This window comes from Chelmon rostratus, chromosome 5, assembly GCF_017976325.1.
Source record: "Chelmon rostratus isolate fCheRos1 chromosome 5, fCheRos1.pri, whole genome shotgun sequence".
Classification (NCBI taxonomy): domain Eukaryota; kingdom Metazoa; phylum Chordata; class Actinopteri; order Chaetodontiformes; family Chaetodontidae; genus Chelmon; species Chelmon rostratus.
In genome coordinates, this window is record NC_055662.1 from 28,337,804 (window position 1) to 28,357,222 (window position 19,419).

General features: G+C 43.0%; 1 protein-coding gene across 1 annotated transcript in view; it reads right to left on the reverse strand.

The window, feature by feature from the left end:
• Window positions 1–1,633: 1,633 nt before the first annotated feature.
• The window catches only part of mvb12bb (multivesicular body subunit 12Bb), a 31,014-nt gene continuing 13,228 nt past the window's right edge, over window positions 1,634–19,419 (reverse strand). The window contains exons 6-9 of the mRNA XM_041937997.1: window positions 16,776–16,837; window positions 5,794–5,849; window positions 5,283–5,342; window positions 1,634–1,675 (exon numbers count right to left, since the gene is read on the reverse strand). Coding sequence (XP_041793931.1) covers window positions 1,634–1,675; window positions 5,283–5,342; window positions 5,794–5,849; window positions 16,776–16,837 — 220 coding nt within the window. The remainder of the gene's footprint in view (window positions 1,676–5,282; window positions 5,343–5,793; window positions 5,850–16,775; window positions 16,838–19,419) is intronic.

Genomic DNA, 19,419 nt, shown 5'->3' on the forward strand with positions numbered 1-19,419 from the left:
TTGTAACGAGGGAAGGTGTCGCGCGGTGCAATGCTGCAGCTCACTGATGTGATTCTAATAGTTTCTGCACAACAACAGAGGCCTCCTGCACCGAGGACGAAGATACAGCAGACATGGCTTCTTAGTGGGATACATCCAGTGTTGGTTTTGATCTTTTCGAGGGATCGTTATGAAGAAAAATATCAAATGTTGCTTTTTTCCCTTATGACGCAGTTTTGTAGCTCTTCTAAATATTATGTTTTCATTTTATACATCACCTGAAATGAGATTATACACTCTAAACTTGAATGGACTCAGTGATTAGTATATTATTAGTTATTAGTAACAAAGGTTTTTCTCACATGTGAGTAAAGGTGCAAAATGACGAGTTAGCACAGATCCAACGTTTGCTTTTTTTTGCTTTTCAGTCTGTGTGAATGTGGATACGCCGTGCACACAGTATATACAGTACGCTCTTTATGCACAGCAGGGAGGAGGGCTGTCGGAGCCTGTCACTGCGCTCCAGGGCATCACTGACATGAGTGTCACCTTCATGAAGGAGCGTGAAAGCTGTTCCCCCCTGCACAGGATTCTTCAGGCCGTCGCTCTGATTTCAGCGGCAGAACAGAGGAGTTAACGCGAACGCTCGTGGAGGGTTGTCATCTGCTGTACGCTTCATTTAACACCTGTGAATATCAAGAGCCATTAGGAACTTTGGCCAGGAAAAAAAAAAATACCTGCACTGTTAGCAGAATCCATAAGTTCACAAACTCAGCAGGAGGAGTCTAATTAACAATAGGGACATTAATCCATTAATGAGTTTCTAATACTAATTACACCTGCAAAAATGGTTTCTGACATTTTAATTAGAGCCAAATGACACATTCTGCTTCTGGATGTGGCAGCAAAGTGGCAGCAGGGTGTTATTTAGTTTGCTAAAGAGAAAAATATTCACTTTATAAATGCAAATGAAACTCTAAATCTCCATACAGCTGTAAATATAACAACAGTGGGACATGTGGAAGCTGAAGTGTGATGTGTTTTCTTAAAGACCTGACTCAGAAGAGGAGCCACCGCTGACGTGGGTGGGCGTCTGGGGGCGCCTCAGAGCTCTGCTCGCTCTTGCCGCACGCTGCTCATGATGAACTTCGTGATGGAAAGATGCTTCTGCGGCAAAACTGAACGTCAGAGCTCCTCCGTTCACTCCCGTCCTCCCTGACAGCCACTCGCTGTCAGCACGGCCCTGACGAGCAGCACGGCCCTGACGAGCAGCCACGAGTCACAGCTAGGGATATCAATTAGTCGGATTTATTCTGAGCATGAGCTCACCACTTATTGTGAGACTTCCTGAGTAAGATGAGACAAAACACAAATGTATAAAAGTGACTTTCAAGATAAATAAGTTGAATTTTTCTCTAAAATTTAATGTGTAAGGTTGGACATTATTAAAATACTTTAAGAACTCCACAGTCTATAGAATTTATAAAATCCATCAAGGTCAAATACATTTTATATCCTAAATTACATAATATCCAGTTGCATCCAGAACTTTTTTCTTAATTTCTTCAGTTCATTATTTTCCAAATGATCCTTCAGTCCTTCTGTAGCTTCAGTCCTCGGTCCGTCTGCCAGGTTGCGAAAGCTGGGCGGAAAGTTACACAGCAATGCTTCGCTCTGCGCTGAAGCTGTAGTAAAACTGTGTGAGGAGGAGGAAACAAGCACACAACGATGAATAAAAATCAATAAAACATGACATCATCAGCCTGAATTATCTTAATAATTTATACCAGAGTGTTTTTTTTAAAATGCTGCAATGAAATGTAGATTATCACAAACCATCACAATAATTCAAACAGCTCTCTGAGAGTGATAGACTGAACTACACATTAAAAATGTATTGATGTAATGTTGTTCCCCCACTCTGAAGCTACAGGCCCACACGCAGCCCTGCAGAGCGGTCAGATGGTCGTCCAGAGTGAACGGTGAGAAAATACAAACAAACACCTCCCCCTTCTGGCACATCATGGACATGACTCTCTAAAAAGCAGAGAGCTTCAGACCTTCTTGGCTTATGTGGCTTTAAAAGACAACAAAGCTTGTAATATTTATTCACTCACACTGATTCTGTAAAATCATTATTTTACCTCCTTTCTATTGCAAAGATCAGCTTTGGGGAAACATCATATTTTGGTGAGAGAAATCTGCTTTTGCACAAACTCAAACATAAGAACTGGAGGTTAGATCGAAGGTCAAAGGTAACACCAGATCGCTTTTGGTCTCGATGCAGACCATAACGTGACAGATTCACATTAATAATTACTTATTGGTTAACGGTATCATAACAAAGAACTGGTATTTGATTATTCGGCATCAGCAGATGCCTGAGTTGAGGTACTGGAACCTTTATGGGAAGGATAAAACATTTTATTTGTGCATCCCAAAAACATTAGCAGCTGCCCTGACTTAATATAGTCCATTTTCCAAAAAATATTCTATTCTATAAATCCAAATCAAGAAATGATATTAAGAAATCATATGCAGTTAAATAATGTAGAATAACAAACAGCATCATTTGTGTGCAGTGTAATAACAGTATGTCTGATTAGCTGATGGTCAGACTGTTTTAAAATGAATAACACATGTAAGACTTTGTTGTGGGTGTAGCTCCTCTGGCTGAACAGGGAAGTTTTGTGACACACAGTCACTCCAGCAGTTGTACTACTGCCACACAGCACTAGGTGATGCTGTATGATCACTGGAATAAGTTTCCAAACCTCCAGCAGAAGCCGCGGAGCCACGGCGCCTCAAACCCGGTTCTCTCCATCAAAACACCACCTTCCCTGATTTTCATCTACTTGAGCGGAAGCTGCAAGTTACCCCAAACCTGTCACATATCACAGGCCTGTTAGTTGTGAAGAAATTCAGCCCCCCACCACACAAAAATTCAGTCTCAACATCTGGCACAGTAAATAAATAATCCTGTGTGTACGCATGTGTGTGTGTGTGTGTGTGTGAGAGAGAGAGTGTGTGTGTGTGTGGATGATGGATGGGGGAATGGGGTGTTATCAGGGAGAGCATGTATCAATGTCTGCCAGTTTTACACACAGGCTGACAGGACAGTGACACACTAGAACATGGGCGGCAGTCACCCAGACGAGCCGAGCTTCATTTCCTGTCCCTGCTCCACTGCCAAAAATATGTGACATGTTGTCTTCATTAATTCCACCTCTATTTGGAGCTCTCCCTCTCACACCTCTCACATACCCCTGTACACGGCTGTCCCTCCATACATTCACATGGCAACACACACACACACACGCATCCGCAGGCACAGAAACACACACTGATAACTTCCTACAAACACTGAAAACCCATCATACATAGGTGCTAATGAAAATCTTGTCATGTGTGCACACACACTTCTCTCCACCCTAGCATACTCCCTCTGAAAATCATTAGCCAGCCGCCAACAACATTTTTCAGCAGAGCAAACTACATAAAGATGTCACTTTAAATCGCTTACTAATTAACACTTAAAAAGACACAAATTAGATATGCGTGGCTAAAAGCAATTATAATATCCGCAAGTTTTGTGAGTCATTTGGGAAATGAAAAGAATGCCTAATTGCTGGAACCAACATCATCCGAGACACGGCTTAAGTGATGCCTGTTAGGAAATGGTCTTATCTACAACTGTGGCTGTGATTACAACAGTTTTCCTCAATTACATGTGCATATGTATAATTCCAGAAAGTACATCTCTTTCATGAATCTATATTTTTTAATGGGTTTAGAAATGAGGCAATTAGATTCTGTGCAGAAAGCGCCTGTAGTTTCTGGAGAGGGGAAAAAAAAGCCCACAGTCGAGCACAGACAGTGACCTCTTCTGGACAACGGGGGGAGGAAATGCTCAACAACACTCAGAAAACTGGGGCGCAGCTTCTGAGCAAAAACACTGATTTCTGAATTTCAATTGTGTGACTTAAATTACCAAGAAGGAGCTGAGAGAACAGAAGACACAGAGGACGTTATGTTTGTAGTGAGAAAAAATAAGCAGACAAAGAAGGAAAAATGCATCACTTTCTAAAAGAAACACTTGTGCTGTCCGTATTCCCCCCTTGTTCTGCAGATATCATCGTGGTATAATAATAAGAAGAGAGAAGTAAAAATAACACAATGGTGAGGGATGTTTCCACTTGGAAACTAATTATCAAGCTAAGCTGTGACTTCATCCTCATCAGCCTGGCCCCACCATTAATCTTGTGCTGTCGTCCACTTCACTAAATCCTGTGTGTTACACTATCTCACATTTACTTCATCAGCTCCAGCGCGGCTGTAATTAATGATTTCTCATGCCCCTTCCCTTCCCTTTCCCAGCTCAGCTCACCATGTGTCCTCCTGCTAATCACGCTCTCGGAGAAGAAAGGAAGGAGGAGAGGAGGAGGAGAGGACGGAGGAGAAAAAAAAAAAAAAAGACAAGAGCGTATAGGATGAGCAGCCAGCCTGGAAAACACACACACACACACACGCCATTAATACCTTCGCCGACAATGAGCTTCATTCAGATGACCATATGACAAGATGGCGACTCTGTGTGATTTGGATAGTATGTGACAGAAGACAGAGGCAGAGTGCAGAACAGACACCCGGTTTGATGAGGGAGTGTTTGCTCTGTAACACATCTCAAACCCAACAGCACCTGTTCTTTTACAGTGGTCTGTCACTTCCTGGCAGTTCTGATACCAAGATACCGTGCTAATGAGAGAGAAGGGGGGTTGTCACTCTCTTTATAGCACGCACACACACACACACACACACTAACTCCCTTTCTTTCTCCTGCTCCCACAAACACATGAGCTCCAAAAGAAGGAGCTGCACACAGATGATTTTCTTCCTCGCGATGCCTGCAGGCTACAGTGTTTCATCAGAAATGGGGAGGACTTTGCGGTGCTTTTATTTGCTCTACATGATCTCTAACTTTTCTTTTTTGAAGCTGATTGGAAAAAAAGTTAAACGTGCCGAATCCGACCAGAAAAAGCTCCTCGAGATCTGCAGCACTGAGATGCTAGATTGAGCTGTTTGAGGGAAGAATTGGGGAATAAAAGTCAAGTGTTTTGCAACAGGAGACGAAGCTTTTAAGAGAGAATGGCTGCCTAGCTTGGCCATGCTTTTATTCAATTGGGGCTTAGTGGAGCCAACAGGGCCTCGCTGTCTCAGACACTTAATTACAACCCCAAGACCGTTTGCTTTGCATTCTGGGCCAGCGGCGTCAGCGTCAGCCGAGCGTTGCAGCCTCTACTCACTTCCTCCTCGATCTCTGCCAGGGATTTGATCGTAATGCCCATTAAATTGACTTGCTGCATCTGAAATCAAAAGCAGGGAGAGGAGGGGGGAGAAGAAGAAGAAGAAGAAGAAGAAGAAGAAGAAAAAAAAACACAAGAAACATGGCGGTTAGGCTCATGGCTAAGTAAGCATGCTTAAAATCTTTAATCCTCTCCCTCTTGGTGTCAATACAAGCGGGGCTATAGTGACAACCGCCGCCAGCCAGCCAAATGGACTGCATTGAGCCAGCTCTGCCTGACTGCACGCATTCATCACTCAGTCTGGAGGAAAGGAAAAAGGAAAGGAAAGGAAAGGAAAGGAAAGGGGCTAATGGCTGCACAATTCCAAAAAAGACCAAATATCTTGATCACAATGTGGCTCAAGCTACACAACAGGTTGCAGGACATCTAACTGTACAGTACCGATCATGACCCGTCACATATTATAACCATAGTTTTGCATTTTGTCACTTATTGCTCAAAGAATTTTTACCTCTTTGGGTTTTTCAAAAAACTTCTCAGAGATCGCAAAGGGCACATCATCCAGAGCTGCAAAAGAGACGAGAAAACAACGTTTAAGGTTCACTTCCACACAAAAACAGAAATATTACTCCCTATTCTTGATCCTGTGTATTTCCACCAGACTAAAGGTGGATTTATAAAACGGCAAAGCTATCAACATCCCCAGCCGCCCCGACGCCTCCCCTCCTTCCGTCTATGGAGAGAAGATGAAAGGCTTTTTTATTCTCCGCTGTATTGGAGCACCTCCACTCTCTCCTCCAACCCAACCCTTTCCCAACCCTCTTCCAGTTTAATTACTCTTGATTATTCCCGATTCCGTCTTGTCTGAGAGATGTTCACCTCCGAAACAAAGACACACTCACACAAGGCACAGAAAAGCGGAAAGAAGAGAGACAAAACATTCACCAGATATCAAATTTGCATGAAAATAAGCCACACTGTTCAGCCGGCAAAAAGTGGATTGAAATGAGGACTTGCCAAGAGCGTGGTGGTATAATTAGCATTTGACCAAACAAACGAGCTTCAACAGAGCTATAATTAAGCAGGCCTGTAATTAAGTGTATGCCCTTTATCATAATGATCGTGGTTAAAATGGTGTGATGGCTGCCAGTTGATTATTAATGGTGTAACCCCGTACTGCATGCATCCTGCACTGGAATCAAGGTGTCACGACTGTCAGGCTAGAGAGCAGCCCTTTGTTTATAAAATACATTAGGGCCCAAATTAACACAGGGTGACAGGGGACACAAAGCCTCTCGTTTCCAGACTGAAGGGAAAACTGCAGCTGCTCAACTTCATTAAAAAACTCCCAAATCTGGAGGCACAAAACTTGCTGCCGTTGGCTCCGACAGGAGCCCCAAATATCAAGAGGCCAAGCTTCCAACTGGTGTTCTTTTACCCACAGTCCATCGGGCCGCTGGCACAGGAAAAGGAACTCATAAATGTAAGCCAAAGCTGTTCATGAGTCATCGCTTTGGAGCAGACACTCCTTTTGGTCTTTCCTGTTCACAGCAATATTCAAAAGTATGAAATTCTAAAATATCCCTCACTTTGACACTTATGTGACTTGCTTTCCTTTCTTGGTTATTACACAGATCCGCGGTTTGGCACTTTCCGCACGAGTGTAGTACAATGTGATCTTTGTAATCAAAGCATGACCCTCACCCTCGTGGCCACAGGAAAGCTTTCGTAGTCTGCTGGCTTCCAATCATCTCCCACAGTGCAAATGTAGTCGTAACCTGAGTCTACGGCCATGATAGCGGCAACGGCGACACTGTACTCTGAACTGCATGCTAAGGTCAGCATGCTAACATGCTCATAATAACAATGCTAACAGGCTGACAAATACTAACCATGTTCACCATGATAGATTAGTGTGTTGGAATATGCTAATTAGCACTAAAACATAACAACGATGGGAAACTCATCTTTGCACAGATTTAAAAATTAAGAAAAGAACTGAGGTTGAATTTTTTAAGGGATCACCCTCTTTAGAGCCAGTGTTTGTTTTATCTGTTCTGTGGAAACATGGCGGTCCAACATGGCGGACATCTGTAGCTGTACGGAGCTCATTCTAAGGTAATGAAAACACAATGATTATTATTTCCACGCGATCATACGCCAATGAGAACATGCAACGTAAACTTTATTCTGTCAGAAGGGGGAGGTTGTATTTCTCTGTTCAATAAGGAAAATAGGTGTAAGAATATTCTTCTTTTGTTTACTTACTAGACCGCTCACACACATCTCCCATCCCAGCTAAAACCACAGGGTGGTGTAAGGGGCTGAGGGTGGTGTATTTCTGCCTGACTCAAAGCGGTGGACCAAACCACCGGATCAACAGACGGATCTAAAGACAGTCGCTGCCATCCCGTAGAGAACTAGCTAAAAAAGCTTGAAAGGTTTAACCCCGGCTCCTTTTCCATTCACCAAAGAGCTGCCCAATGCCCCAGCACCGACACCCACCTCCCTGTGGCATCTCTGCATGTGTGGCTATCGGGAGCGGCAAGCAAACCGCAGCGACTGGGTGTGCGCAATGACTTGTTTAAGCTCATAAAAACAAGTGAATAACACGCACCACTGTGTCGCTGGGAGCACGAACACCAGGCAGAGATAGGCAGGGAGAATACATTTGAATCAATAGGCAGCAATGGGAAGCCGAGATTGTAGCTGCTGATGGATCTGCGTGGCGTGGACAGATGAACGCACGGAGCTGAAGGCCAGAGAGCTTCTTTATTGCTCAAGGATTACATTTTTAAACCAGATCTCACTTTGTATTCCTCCACCATCTATACCGGAGAGGCTATCTTACATCCAGACAAATGGAGAGGCGCGGGAGATGACTTGGTGGTAAGAAATTGATACCATGGAGAAATACAAAGGTGCAAAGGGCAAAAATAATGTAAATCCAATCTTCTGACCAGGAATCCCACTATGAAGCATGTTCTCGCCGCTCAAATGGCCAGGCTACAGTCCATTAACTCACGAGTGTATTGCAGTGTAGGGAATTGGGTAGTTATTTGGCATTTGGATGGCATGTGGGCGCAGTCAATATGAAAACATCTGGCAGGAATTTTGGTACAATGACTTCGATGATGATGATGATGATGATGACGACGGCGGCGAGCGCAGAGGTGGCGTTAAGTAAGGAGGACCCTGTGGCTTGAGTGATTGTAGTGTAAAGAACGGAGTCAGCACAGGGCCCGTGTGGATCATTGCCTTATTAATGGCTCCGTCAGGTGCGATGAGCAATGGCTGCATTGTCATCTCCAGCCCCTGGGCACAGATGAATGGCTGTTTCAGGGCGGGAAGGGCTCCCTCGTACGCTGGGCTGAGCACTAATCCCTCACTCTTCCATTGTTGGATGCACTGTCACCCAAGACTTCAGCAGCGCCATACATTGCATTTCCAGGGTTCTAACGGACGTGGCCATGCACACAAGCGTACATACACACACATAAACCACAGCGAGTTGTGCTCCGACACTGACTGATGGGAAAATATGCGTGGGTGATCGAGCATACCCCATATTACCTGAACCACAACTCAAGAGTAACACTTTAGGAATGTTGATGAACTTTTATTTTACACTTCACTAATTCTGCAGAATGGCATTGATCTCTGTCTAGTATGATTACTTGGGTGAATCTGTTTCGCACCTGAATTAAGTGAGAAAGTCGCAGTCAGGGCAATAATCTGCAAGTGCGAATGAAAATCTACTACAACTTTTCACTCACGATCGAGCTGATTTCTACTGTTTAATACCATAAAACAATAAGAAATAAGTAAGGCTGCTCAACTACTTCGAGCTTTATGTGGAACCTGCCGTATTTTATATCCCAAACAATCGGATGTTGCCTTCTCTCTTTGTGTAGCCAGGCTAGACATTGCAATACCTTTCCTGTCGGCGTGACTCTCAATTTGAGGCGGATTCTTTATGCAGACCATGGAAATGCTATTCTAGTTGCAGACCCCGCTCTCTGTCACCTCTGCAGATAATGGTGAGTAGATGAACAGAGAGCTGGAGGAGGACCCCCTATGCCCACTCACAGCCCTTAGCCCCACTCTGACATGAGAAATAGTGCCCAGGCCTGACAGCATCTCGGAGACATATTGTAGTTTATTTTGTCGCCCGGGCATGCCATCTGTGCCATTCCAATAGAGGGTGTGTGTTCAGGCTGCTGCAGGAGAGAGGGTGCGAGGCTCCGGGTCCCTCAGTAGCTCTGCAGCCACGGCAGGTCATTAGTCAAATTGCCTAATGAGAGAGAATACAAATGGCCCCCTACCCTGACAGGAGGAATTTTGGAGGTGTCAGAGCTCCTGACCCGTGCTATGAGAACAGATGATAGCGAGTTGCTATTTTCAGATTCTTTTAATGACTATGGCTCTATGAAACCCATTCTTTTTCTTTTATCTTTCTCTTGCTTTTTCAAGCCCTCTAGACAGACGAGCGGGGGGGCAAAAAAAAAAAAAACTTTTCAATGTATTAAAAATCTCACTTGCAAAAGTGGAAGTGTAACTTTTGAATTATTTAAATGTTTACTGGGGAGTCAATTAACATTCTAGAAAGTGTACAACATTGATACGAAAATAGATCGCGCAGGAGAATGATGCTGAGGGTTTCTGATCATCTATTTTTATTTGTTTCTGCTGCCTGTGTGCAGCTTGTTTTCCCACTCTCGCTGCAGTGTGTGCAAGCTGCAATTCTCCTGACAGCAGGCCAGTTAGTTTATACTAAAATATTAATTTCATCTCGTCCAAATGTTCAAAAATGTAAACAAATTTAAATGTTTCTTAATGCTGAGAGTGGTATGCATTTACATAGTTGAGGCTGGGGCTGCTAAACACTTGGAGGGAAACGAGGGAGGCGAGAGAAGCTGAATCATTTTACACAAGCTTGCTGTTAAGTCCACTTTAATGAAGACTTTTTAGCATTTTGGCTAGAAAAGATGGTGAACCATCTCACGATGTACTGACTCGTTTTGAAAGAAGATTCGTGAAGTGTATTAAATGCATCATTAAATACAAAAACAATAGCTTTTATAGTCTGATTTTAACTAGTGTTGAACAGTTAAGTTTTATATGACAAATACCAGAATGAGAGCATACGAAAAAAAAAATCAAAAACAAACAACAGAATCCAGACGCCATCACCGGGAGGCAGTTTATTTACAAAAATAACATTAAAATTCAACTTTTTTTTTTTTTTCTTAACAGAGGGACGCAAAATGGCAAGCTTATGTAGAATGACCCACTTACTTTTCCATCTGTGACAAGCAGTCCTTGAAATCTGGTTGTGGGGAGGGGGCCAGGAGGCAGTCCCAGTCGGGCGCTGGTCCATCAGTCTTCCAGAAAGTGGGCAGAGCCAGCAACACCTACGGTGAGCTGGCCACAAACACTGCTGCACAACAGCGACTACTCGGACGAGGTGTGGACATTTGTGATAACTTCTCCAATACGGGCTCGGTACATGTTCCACATGTAAGAACTATTTAACGTAAAGTAGATACCGAAAGGCTTCAATGGTTCGGTACAATTAGAAAACCTGCATTGACTGTTAAAAGCAGCCGGTGATGGAGAAGCACAGGGAGAGCCCTTTCTGCTGGCTAGCTACTGAGAGCTCTCATGAAATTAAATGGACAATCAGACTTTAATCAGCAGCACAGTGTCTTTTAAGACATTGCCATGGCACTGGCATTGATCCCCAGCTGTGGCTGCTGGTAAATGTGCAGCAGAATGTGTGTATAAATGGGGTACGCCTCTCTGGACAAGTGTAAAAGCTGGCAGAGGGCTGACAGTAAATTGCATGTGCCGGATGGGACACAGCAGAAGGCACAATTACACAAATCCCCTCTTAATTAGCGGTTCTGTGGGCAAACTAACCCGTAATGATGCGAGGGATGTGGCGAGCCCCAGAAATCCTAACAAGAAACACTCACCAGCACTGGAGACTGGGTCATATGGCCCCGGTTCCCCTCAAGTAGTGACTGACGCGTGATCTGTTTTGATCAGTGCAGCTGCAGGAGACGATTCCCATGTCGCCCTGCTCCCCACCACCCCTAGCCCTCGCTGAGCTACTTGCCCTCTGGACTGTGGGTAAAGCAGCAGGCCCTGTGTGGTTATGGGTGGCATTATTAAGTTCTCCATGCTCACAGTACCAGGCAATGTAAAGTGGCATCTCACACGGTGAGTAATGAACTGTGCCAGAGTGGAAGCAGGAGGGATGACAGCCAAAGAGGCCTCCTTGGCAGCCACTAACCTGGGCATCCACCAATTTATCATCCCCTAGAACCAATCCACCAATGCTGCGCTGCCATTTGTCATTAATTATGCTAATAAGGACACCATTACTCTCCTGATGAAACAGGCGACTGTTATTAGTATAATGCATTTACAGTTTGATACATATGCATTTGCTTATTAGTTTTACTGTGTGTGGATTAGTGGATTTTTCCATTGCTTAAATAAAGCTGTTATACACTGCACTTTACAAATGTACCACTACAGAGAAGCCCAGGACTTTTCTGTACACACTAATTGACTATTATAAAATGACAAATCAACTGTTTCGTAACCATGCACCCTAACATAAAAATGGCCTCATCTATGCAAAGAGCCGGATGTGTTTGAACTTTTTCACAGCAGACTTCATGGCTCTAAGCAAACCAGTCTGAGCAGAACTATTTAATATAGCTTCTGGGAGCCCCAGATGCCCTTTTCCAAAACGACTTCATTCCCAGAATCTCATTGTGCTTTCTAAATCACACCACAGTATGTATTAGAAGATCATTAATTACAAACTTAACAAGTCAGCAGAGCCATTAAAAGATCTTTAAGGCATATTTGACCATAAATCTCCTTAAACTATATTTAATGACTGGATTTTTGTGAAATATTTTTTATCAAGTTCTAATTAGATGTGTGATAACAAACCCTGCTGTACATGGGGCAAATGAGGGAGCCGTGACAGGCCCATCCATTGAGGCTGTCCACGTCTGGACACTGAAACTAATGGAGCACTGCTTCTATCTCAGGGATGGATAGAAAGCAATGAGGGATGAGACTCCAGAGTCCAGTCTGGCCTGCAAATGCAAAGCCATTTAAAGTCTCTTATTTGACTGTAATAAAGGTCCAAAAATGCCTGAGGGCCCGAAAAATTCCATTATGAGTCATCCAGGATTGATCCCCAAATACTTAATGGCACCATCACGCTGGGATCGATCATGTTTTGAAAATAACCTGAAGAGTCCGACAGGATTTTTGACGTATCACTTGGCTGAACGTCAACAGGATTTTACTGAAAGGCCGTTTCACCTGCTGAAATCCAAAAGTGCTTTTTGACGGAGGAGACACACAAAATAAAAACCTTCAGTTCTTAAATGGGGTTTGGCTTCGGTCACAGTTTGAAGGTATTTTTGGCACAAATTAGACTTTAGTGTTCGTGAACATTTGACAGGTAGAAGATTCCACATTAGACCAGGAACCACTGAAGTTAGGATGATTTTTATAATTTTGTTTGCTGAAAAAACAAATAAACCCATAAAATAAATCCAGAATCACACAAAAACCTGTTAATCTGGAGAAATCTGCCTTATTTCACTTATTCCATGATCTCTGCATAAAGAACTGTTACTCCACAGGGAAACAAAGCTGATGTTCAGACCAGAAAACGATTCTGGAAATATTTTTTATGTTCTCAGCAATTTCTAACCGAATCTCACTGAATGACACCAACAATAACTCTCCTAACATCTCTCTTACCTTATCTTTTTAGGAAAACACTTCTGTTCATTGCATGCTGGTGTGGTTTTTGGTCAGTTGTTAAATTTAGCTTTCACCTTAAAACAATGGATGGAGAATGTAGGAACAGCTCAAATGTAAATATAGATTAAGGTAAATTTAATTTACCGTGTTCTTCACAAACCATCAAATTATAAAGAAGAAATTCAACACTCCTTCATAACATTAGCTGCTGGAGTCGTAAACAGTTAGAGGAGGTGTGTATATGTGTGTGTATACATTAGGTGTAAATACTATTCTCCCAGCTAAACCCTCACCCCCCTCCCCCCGCTTCGCCTTTTGCTGACCAGGGGAATTAAGAAGCAAAACGTGGGTTTTAAGAGCGTTCCTTTCATGTCTTGATGTAAGCTTTGGCATTACTTCAGACATCAAGATCGGTTTCATAGAAATCCCATTCCATCTAAAGTAAAAGCTCGGCAGTAAATCTGCCCTATACTCCCCCATAACACTTCCATAAATGATTCATTCGGCTCAGTTTAGCTGATGCAAAACAGAATGTTAGTGAGTTGTGGATGAAGCCCGAGCTGCGAGTGGAGGACCAACCCCGCTGCTTAGTAATTTCATCAGTCTCTGGGAGAGAAAGAGCGGAGAACAGAGAAAGAAGAGACCGGCGTACACTAATAATAACTTTTGTGTCACCATCCAGAGGTCGTGTTTTTTAATCCCTCAGCCTAAAGAATTGTGTTATTCTAAAATATAACCCCAGCGGTGCAGAAGCAGTTGAGATCCATCACGGTTTGAGATAAGAGGCGGCAGATCTCCTCCCTCTGCACAGCCTCGCCCAGAACTACACAGGGAGATAAGATGGAACTTTTGTTTGAAACCTGATGAGAACCCTCTTAATGAAAGTGCTGCGCCAAAAATAATCTTTTTTCTCCATGTTAGTCAATCAAGAAATGGTGTAGTTGGGGGAAAAAAGAGGAGAAAGAAAGTAATTTTGCATAATCAGTGAGCACCATCTGGAACAATTAACCAAATTCCACAGAACTCAGAGGATCAGTCATATTGGCTTATTAAAGATCCAGAATTATACAAGTAATAAATCCTTGGAAAAACGAAGCGTACCCCTGCCTGTCACGACTATTTTAACTTCAAATACAGTGGAATACTTGATAAGGCTGAAAAGAGGAGATTAATATATGCAAATTATGTCGAGCATTTAAAAGCCCCCCAACAACTGTCTCGTTTTTTTTTTTTCTGTCTCTTATTACAGGGCTTTATGTTTTATTCATACACCAACTCACCTGTCATTTCATAAGCTATAATATTATGAGGGTATTATTAAACAGCATAAAGTGGAGCTTTAATTGGAAAGCTCCATTGCATTTTCCAATTATTTGCAGCAAATTAAAAGCAGATGCACATAGTTTAATAAGAATTCTAATATTGTTTCCTGAGAATCAAAAATCACTGTCATCCTGCCAAGATATTTTGCAAACCCAAGTTAATTTTGAGCCTCCTATTTTTTTCCTCCTCCTCTGAAGGATGAACTGTCTCGTGTCTGTTAATTGAAGTTCCTCTAATGGATAGGGAAATAATTGCTCTCCATATTACGTTAGATCAGGGCCAATGTCAGGATTTATTTTTGATTAATGCAATAGATATGTAAATGTATTACTTTTTATTAGGTTTACCTTTTTATCAGGTGGATGTCTGCTGAATCCTATATGTAGTTCTGTAGGTAATGGAGAAAGACGGAACGTCACATAGCTTCATTTTACGGTTTTAGACTTTTTGCAACACCTTTGCATTTATTTTTTTCAAACACATGCGAGCTTAATTACCTTTAAAATATCCTGCTTTTCTGTCAATGTATGAATAACAGACCTAATTGGCAAAGGGAATTGGCGTGGATCAAAGCAACGTGGTGAAGGAAAGCAAAAGGTTGGAGCTGCGGTGAAAACTTGATAACTTTTCAAATGAGCTTGAACTGTCAAGTGAAAGAGGGCTGCAAAATAAATGTGAATTAGTTTTTAATATTCTGGTAATAAATGTCAAAGCGCCTGCACATCACATCTGTGCATGATGTGACTGCAGATGACAGATTTCCCAGACATGTTACCTCTCCTCCCCTCAACTCGCTCTTTTTTGTGTGTGTTGGGGTTTTTGTTTTGTTGGGAAGTGACGGAGGGTTTAATCAAGAAAGCAGGCAATTCATCAATCCTAAAGAAGGCGCCTGTACAACCCTGACAGAGCGCACATGGTTTTAGACCAACTCGAACCTGGCCAGCTGTCAGCCCACACACACACACACACGTGCACACGCAGGCACCCACACACCACACACACACACACAGACGCCAGAGGTACCACCGCTAACAATTAACACAAATAGGCTGCCGGCTACGACCTCACACTTGGTCTGCAGGCTATCACATTGTTAATGAAGGGAAGTTGCGTCCTCTCACATTCACAGCGTGATGCTGCAAGGCTGACGAGTACACAGTCTCAAGAAATAAAGCCAAGAACCGTCTCAGGCTAACTCCATTATCCTCTTTTCTTTAAAACCTGAGCAGCTCGTGAAGGGACACATAAAGGCAGGAGAACAGAGGGAGTCTGTACAGCTGCACAGGGCAGTTTCCTGGAGATAAATGATGACTGCTGGCAGCGTGCTGTACAGTACGTGCATGTTCTTCGCTGTCACTCAAACGCTGTCCCGGTGGAGGGATCGCACACCCAGTACCACAAACCACTCAGCTGTGTGTTAATGTCTGCTCCTTCAGGGCCACACTTTGCACAATTGTCTTGACTAACTTATAACATGACTGACACACTGACACAATGATGTATTAATCTTTTTTTTATGTCAATTACGAGCTGTTTTTCCTTTTTGGGTGGCGGCATAAAAAAGAAAAAAAAAACATTTTGAATTTAGAGACACTTTAAATTTTTTTTATTTTTTTCTGCAGTTCTATCACATGCACCCAACAGCTAGACCTGTATTAAAAAGGCAGGGTGTAACATGGCCATAGCCTGGGTGTGCCTCTGCCTGAGCAGCAGGAGGAATCCTCACCACATGGTGTCTCTCTCCAGCTGGATAAAAACCTGCCTGCCTCATTCACCTCGGGTGGATCACACGCTCTTTAAGGCTGGAGCGTCTCAGCCGGCTCTGACTCTGTGGCTCTGAGGCTGTCATAGCTAAGCTCTGCTTCCTAACGAATTAGCCTTTCTTCTGTTTTAGTCCCGGAGCATTGTGCTAGAGTTGACTTTCTCCCTGACAAAGAGAGGGGAATTCGTCCAGTGCATGCACGGTACATATGTAAGTATGGCATGTGATGGATCGTCTTTGACAGCTGTTAAATGTTCTCTTGAGTGTAATGCGCAGCTCCTCTGGGAAGTCACGTTCGCTCAGATAAGCAAAGCTCTGTACAGTATCCATCAGTGAGGAGATCTAGACATAGAGCGTTTGTAGATCAAGAAGGAGAGGAGCTGCCTTTATGTAAAGGAGACGAAGCAAGACGTTCAGTGTATACAGAAAGGATAAGTGTTGAACCCTTTCTCCTAAAATGTTGAATTTTTCTTGCAGTAAGTTGGCTAAAAGTAAAAGATCTGCAGTTTCACAACATGGGCAAACTATTAAATTCCTCTAATGGTCTATAGTGACTGTCAGACGTGGTACTGACTTGCATACATTTGGAGTGGGAGACCATTTACCTGTCATGGTGTAGTGTCCACTGTTCTGGTTCTCCAAGTCCGGCCTGCTCATGGTCTTCCTGCTGGCAGAAAGAAAGCAACAATGTTCTCTCAACTGATCTATTTCATTGACCATCATGCTAAAAACATCCAAAATGCATGTAAACTTTGCATTTGACAGTGACGACTATGGTCCAGGCCACGAGAATATAATGCAATGAGAGTTTATTCTGCATGGAAGCATGGAAACTCCCTCCTTAGACAGAGGCTTTTTTATCTATCTGATGGAAAAACAGAGCACTGAAATAACAGGATGAATGTGAAGAGGAGAAATATGGTAAACGTTAAACCATGCCTCAGCTGCCCAGGGGCTTGAACAGACCTTTAACGGGGGCTTGGAGCAGGATCTTGTTAATTCTGGAGGAACTGAGAGATTCCATTATTCAAGGGAAGTCTGGCTTTTTTCCCGTTTCATGGCCTTGTATTACAGAAAACAGCACAGAATGCACTTTGTGGGCAGTTGAAGTTAACAAACCATATATGATTGAAATCCTCATCAATCAAGCTATCATGAATCACACCCTGTGACTCACCCCTACGGATCGATAAATCCACAGCAAGCAGGAAAAAAAAAAATTCACAGCTTCAGGAGAGCTGCATAACATGACATGCTCTGAAGGTAAAATGAGCTCCAGGATGGCATTACAAAACAAACGATCTTATAATGATAATGCAGAGTAGTTGGCGATATCATTAAAAAGGGAATTGCTTTGATTAGAGGACACACAGGCGCACGAGTTTGCTGTTAAAGACAAAAAAGCGAGGTACACGAGAAGAATAAGACAGCGCTGAAATATAAGAAAACAAGACAGATTTTGGGGGTGAGCAGGTGTGAAGTTGCAAATAATGAAGTGTGTTTTGTGCATCGTGTTCTGTATTTGCTTTGTTTACGAATAACATAATCATTCTTTCCTTGGGGGGGTGTAAAATCAAAATTCCTAAAATTTAAGACTAAAGGCAGATCTGCATATTCCAAGGGTGCTATGCATGAGTTGTGGCTTCCAAAAGCCTTATCTCTTCGGATGAGATAAATAAATGCAATAATTTCCATCAAGAGCAATAAAACAAGACTTCTGACAGGCTGTGGTATTTATGAGCTGAAGCCTGCAACTCAGATTTATTTGCAATGAAAGGGTCGACTTTTCTCCCCCTCATTTACATCAGCATTTGGCCATGTTAAATCCAGGCCAATGGTGAATTTTTAAAAGGTTGGCATCAATCTTGCGGGAAGGATTGCCATATTCAACGCAGACTTCTTTTACCTTTCAAAAGGTTGATTCCACTGCTGAGGAAGAAAGGTACACATCTTTCAAAGCACACAGACACCCAATGGAGCCATAAAGTGCGGGGAAATGTTTTAAATGTATTTTTAGGGCGTCTGTGTTTGCGTTGTTAAATTAGTACTCAGAGGAAACAAAGAGAAGGGAGAAAGTATTAAGTCTGGCTATTTACCTGTATATCTGACGAAGGGAAAGTGGCACTTAAAATCGCAAAGACTTGACTTGAAAGCAGGGAAATGTGCTCATGAAACGCTTTCCTACAGGCAACCTCCAGGGTTGCTTTTCCCATCTGTTTGAAACACAAAACTGTCTCAATCCAAATTGGTGATTTCTAAATACAATTTTAGGTGCATTGGAGAGGGTAACATATGGCAAATCAATTAGACAACTAATTCTTAAAACAAAAACATGGAAAGTGCATTTGCTAATCAACAGCAGCGTTGGGGCTCACATTATGTCGGCCACTGGAGTTTTGACAACAATTAATCCTCATTTCAGGCAAGGAGAGCCATATTGACACATATTCCTAATTTGAATATTCAATTATAGTGTAGTTCCTCATCAAATTATAGTAAAACTGGGAACACGGCCTGAAAGATTTACGCAATTACAACGCAGATCAAGAGTCTTATGTTCCCATGAAATCTGCCGGAGTTAAAATCATATTAGCGCGGCAAAGCGAACCACGACACTGAGGATTACTTGACAACATGAATTGCAGTTCAACTGATTTTTTTTTGTATGGGATCTTTAAGTTGTTCCATGTGGAATAAGGAAAAGAGGTGTCTGGGTTAAAAAAAAAAGAGGAGAAAGTGGGAGAGACAGTGGGGACAGACAAGCAGGAGTCAGTGGAGAGGTAAGATGAGGATGAGAGTAATATCACTGAAGAGCCGGAGCTGCGATACAGAGAGCTGGAAGCTCTTGTTTTGACACGCATCCAGCCTCTCCCATGACAACATCTCCACACCTTCCTCTATGTGCCGACAGTGCTGCTTTGTGGGAGCTGCTTCCTCACCCATCATTATCCTCCTTTAAGCTCGGTGTCAGGTATTGAAAAGAGGATCTCTCCGAATTTGGCGGCAAATCGCTGAACCGTCTGAGCCCATCAGATCTTCGCTGATCATTCGATCATCCCCGGCAACGCTCCGCATCCCCTCTGCTTGATCTCCGCTACTTTTTGCAACTTTTGAGAGCACAACAAAGTAATGAGTGAGATTGAGCCGGGAATGATTGCTCCTCGGCACTTCAGATGGGAGATCTGTCAGGCGACGCGCTGACAGTCACGGCATCTCTTTCCCTCAAGAGTCGTGTGCAGTGGGAGGTCT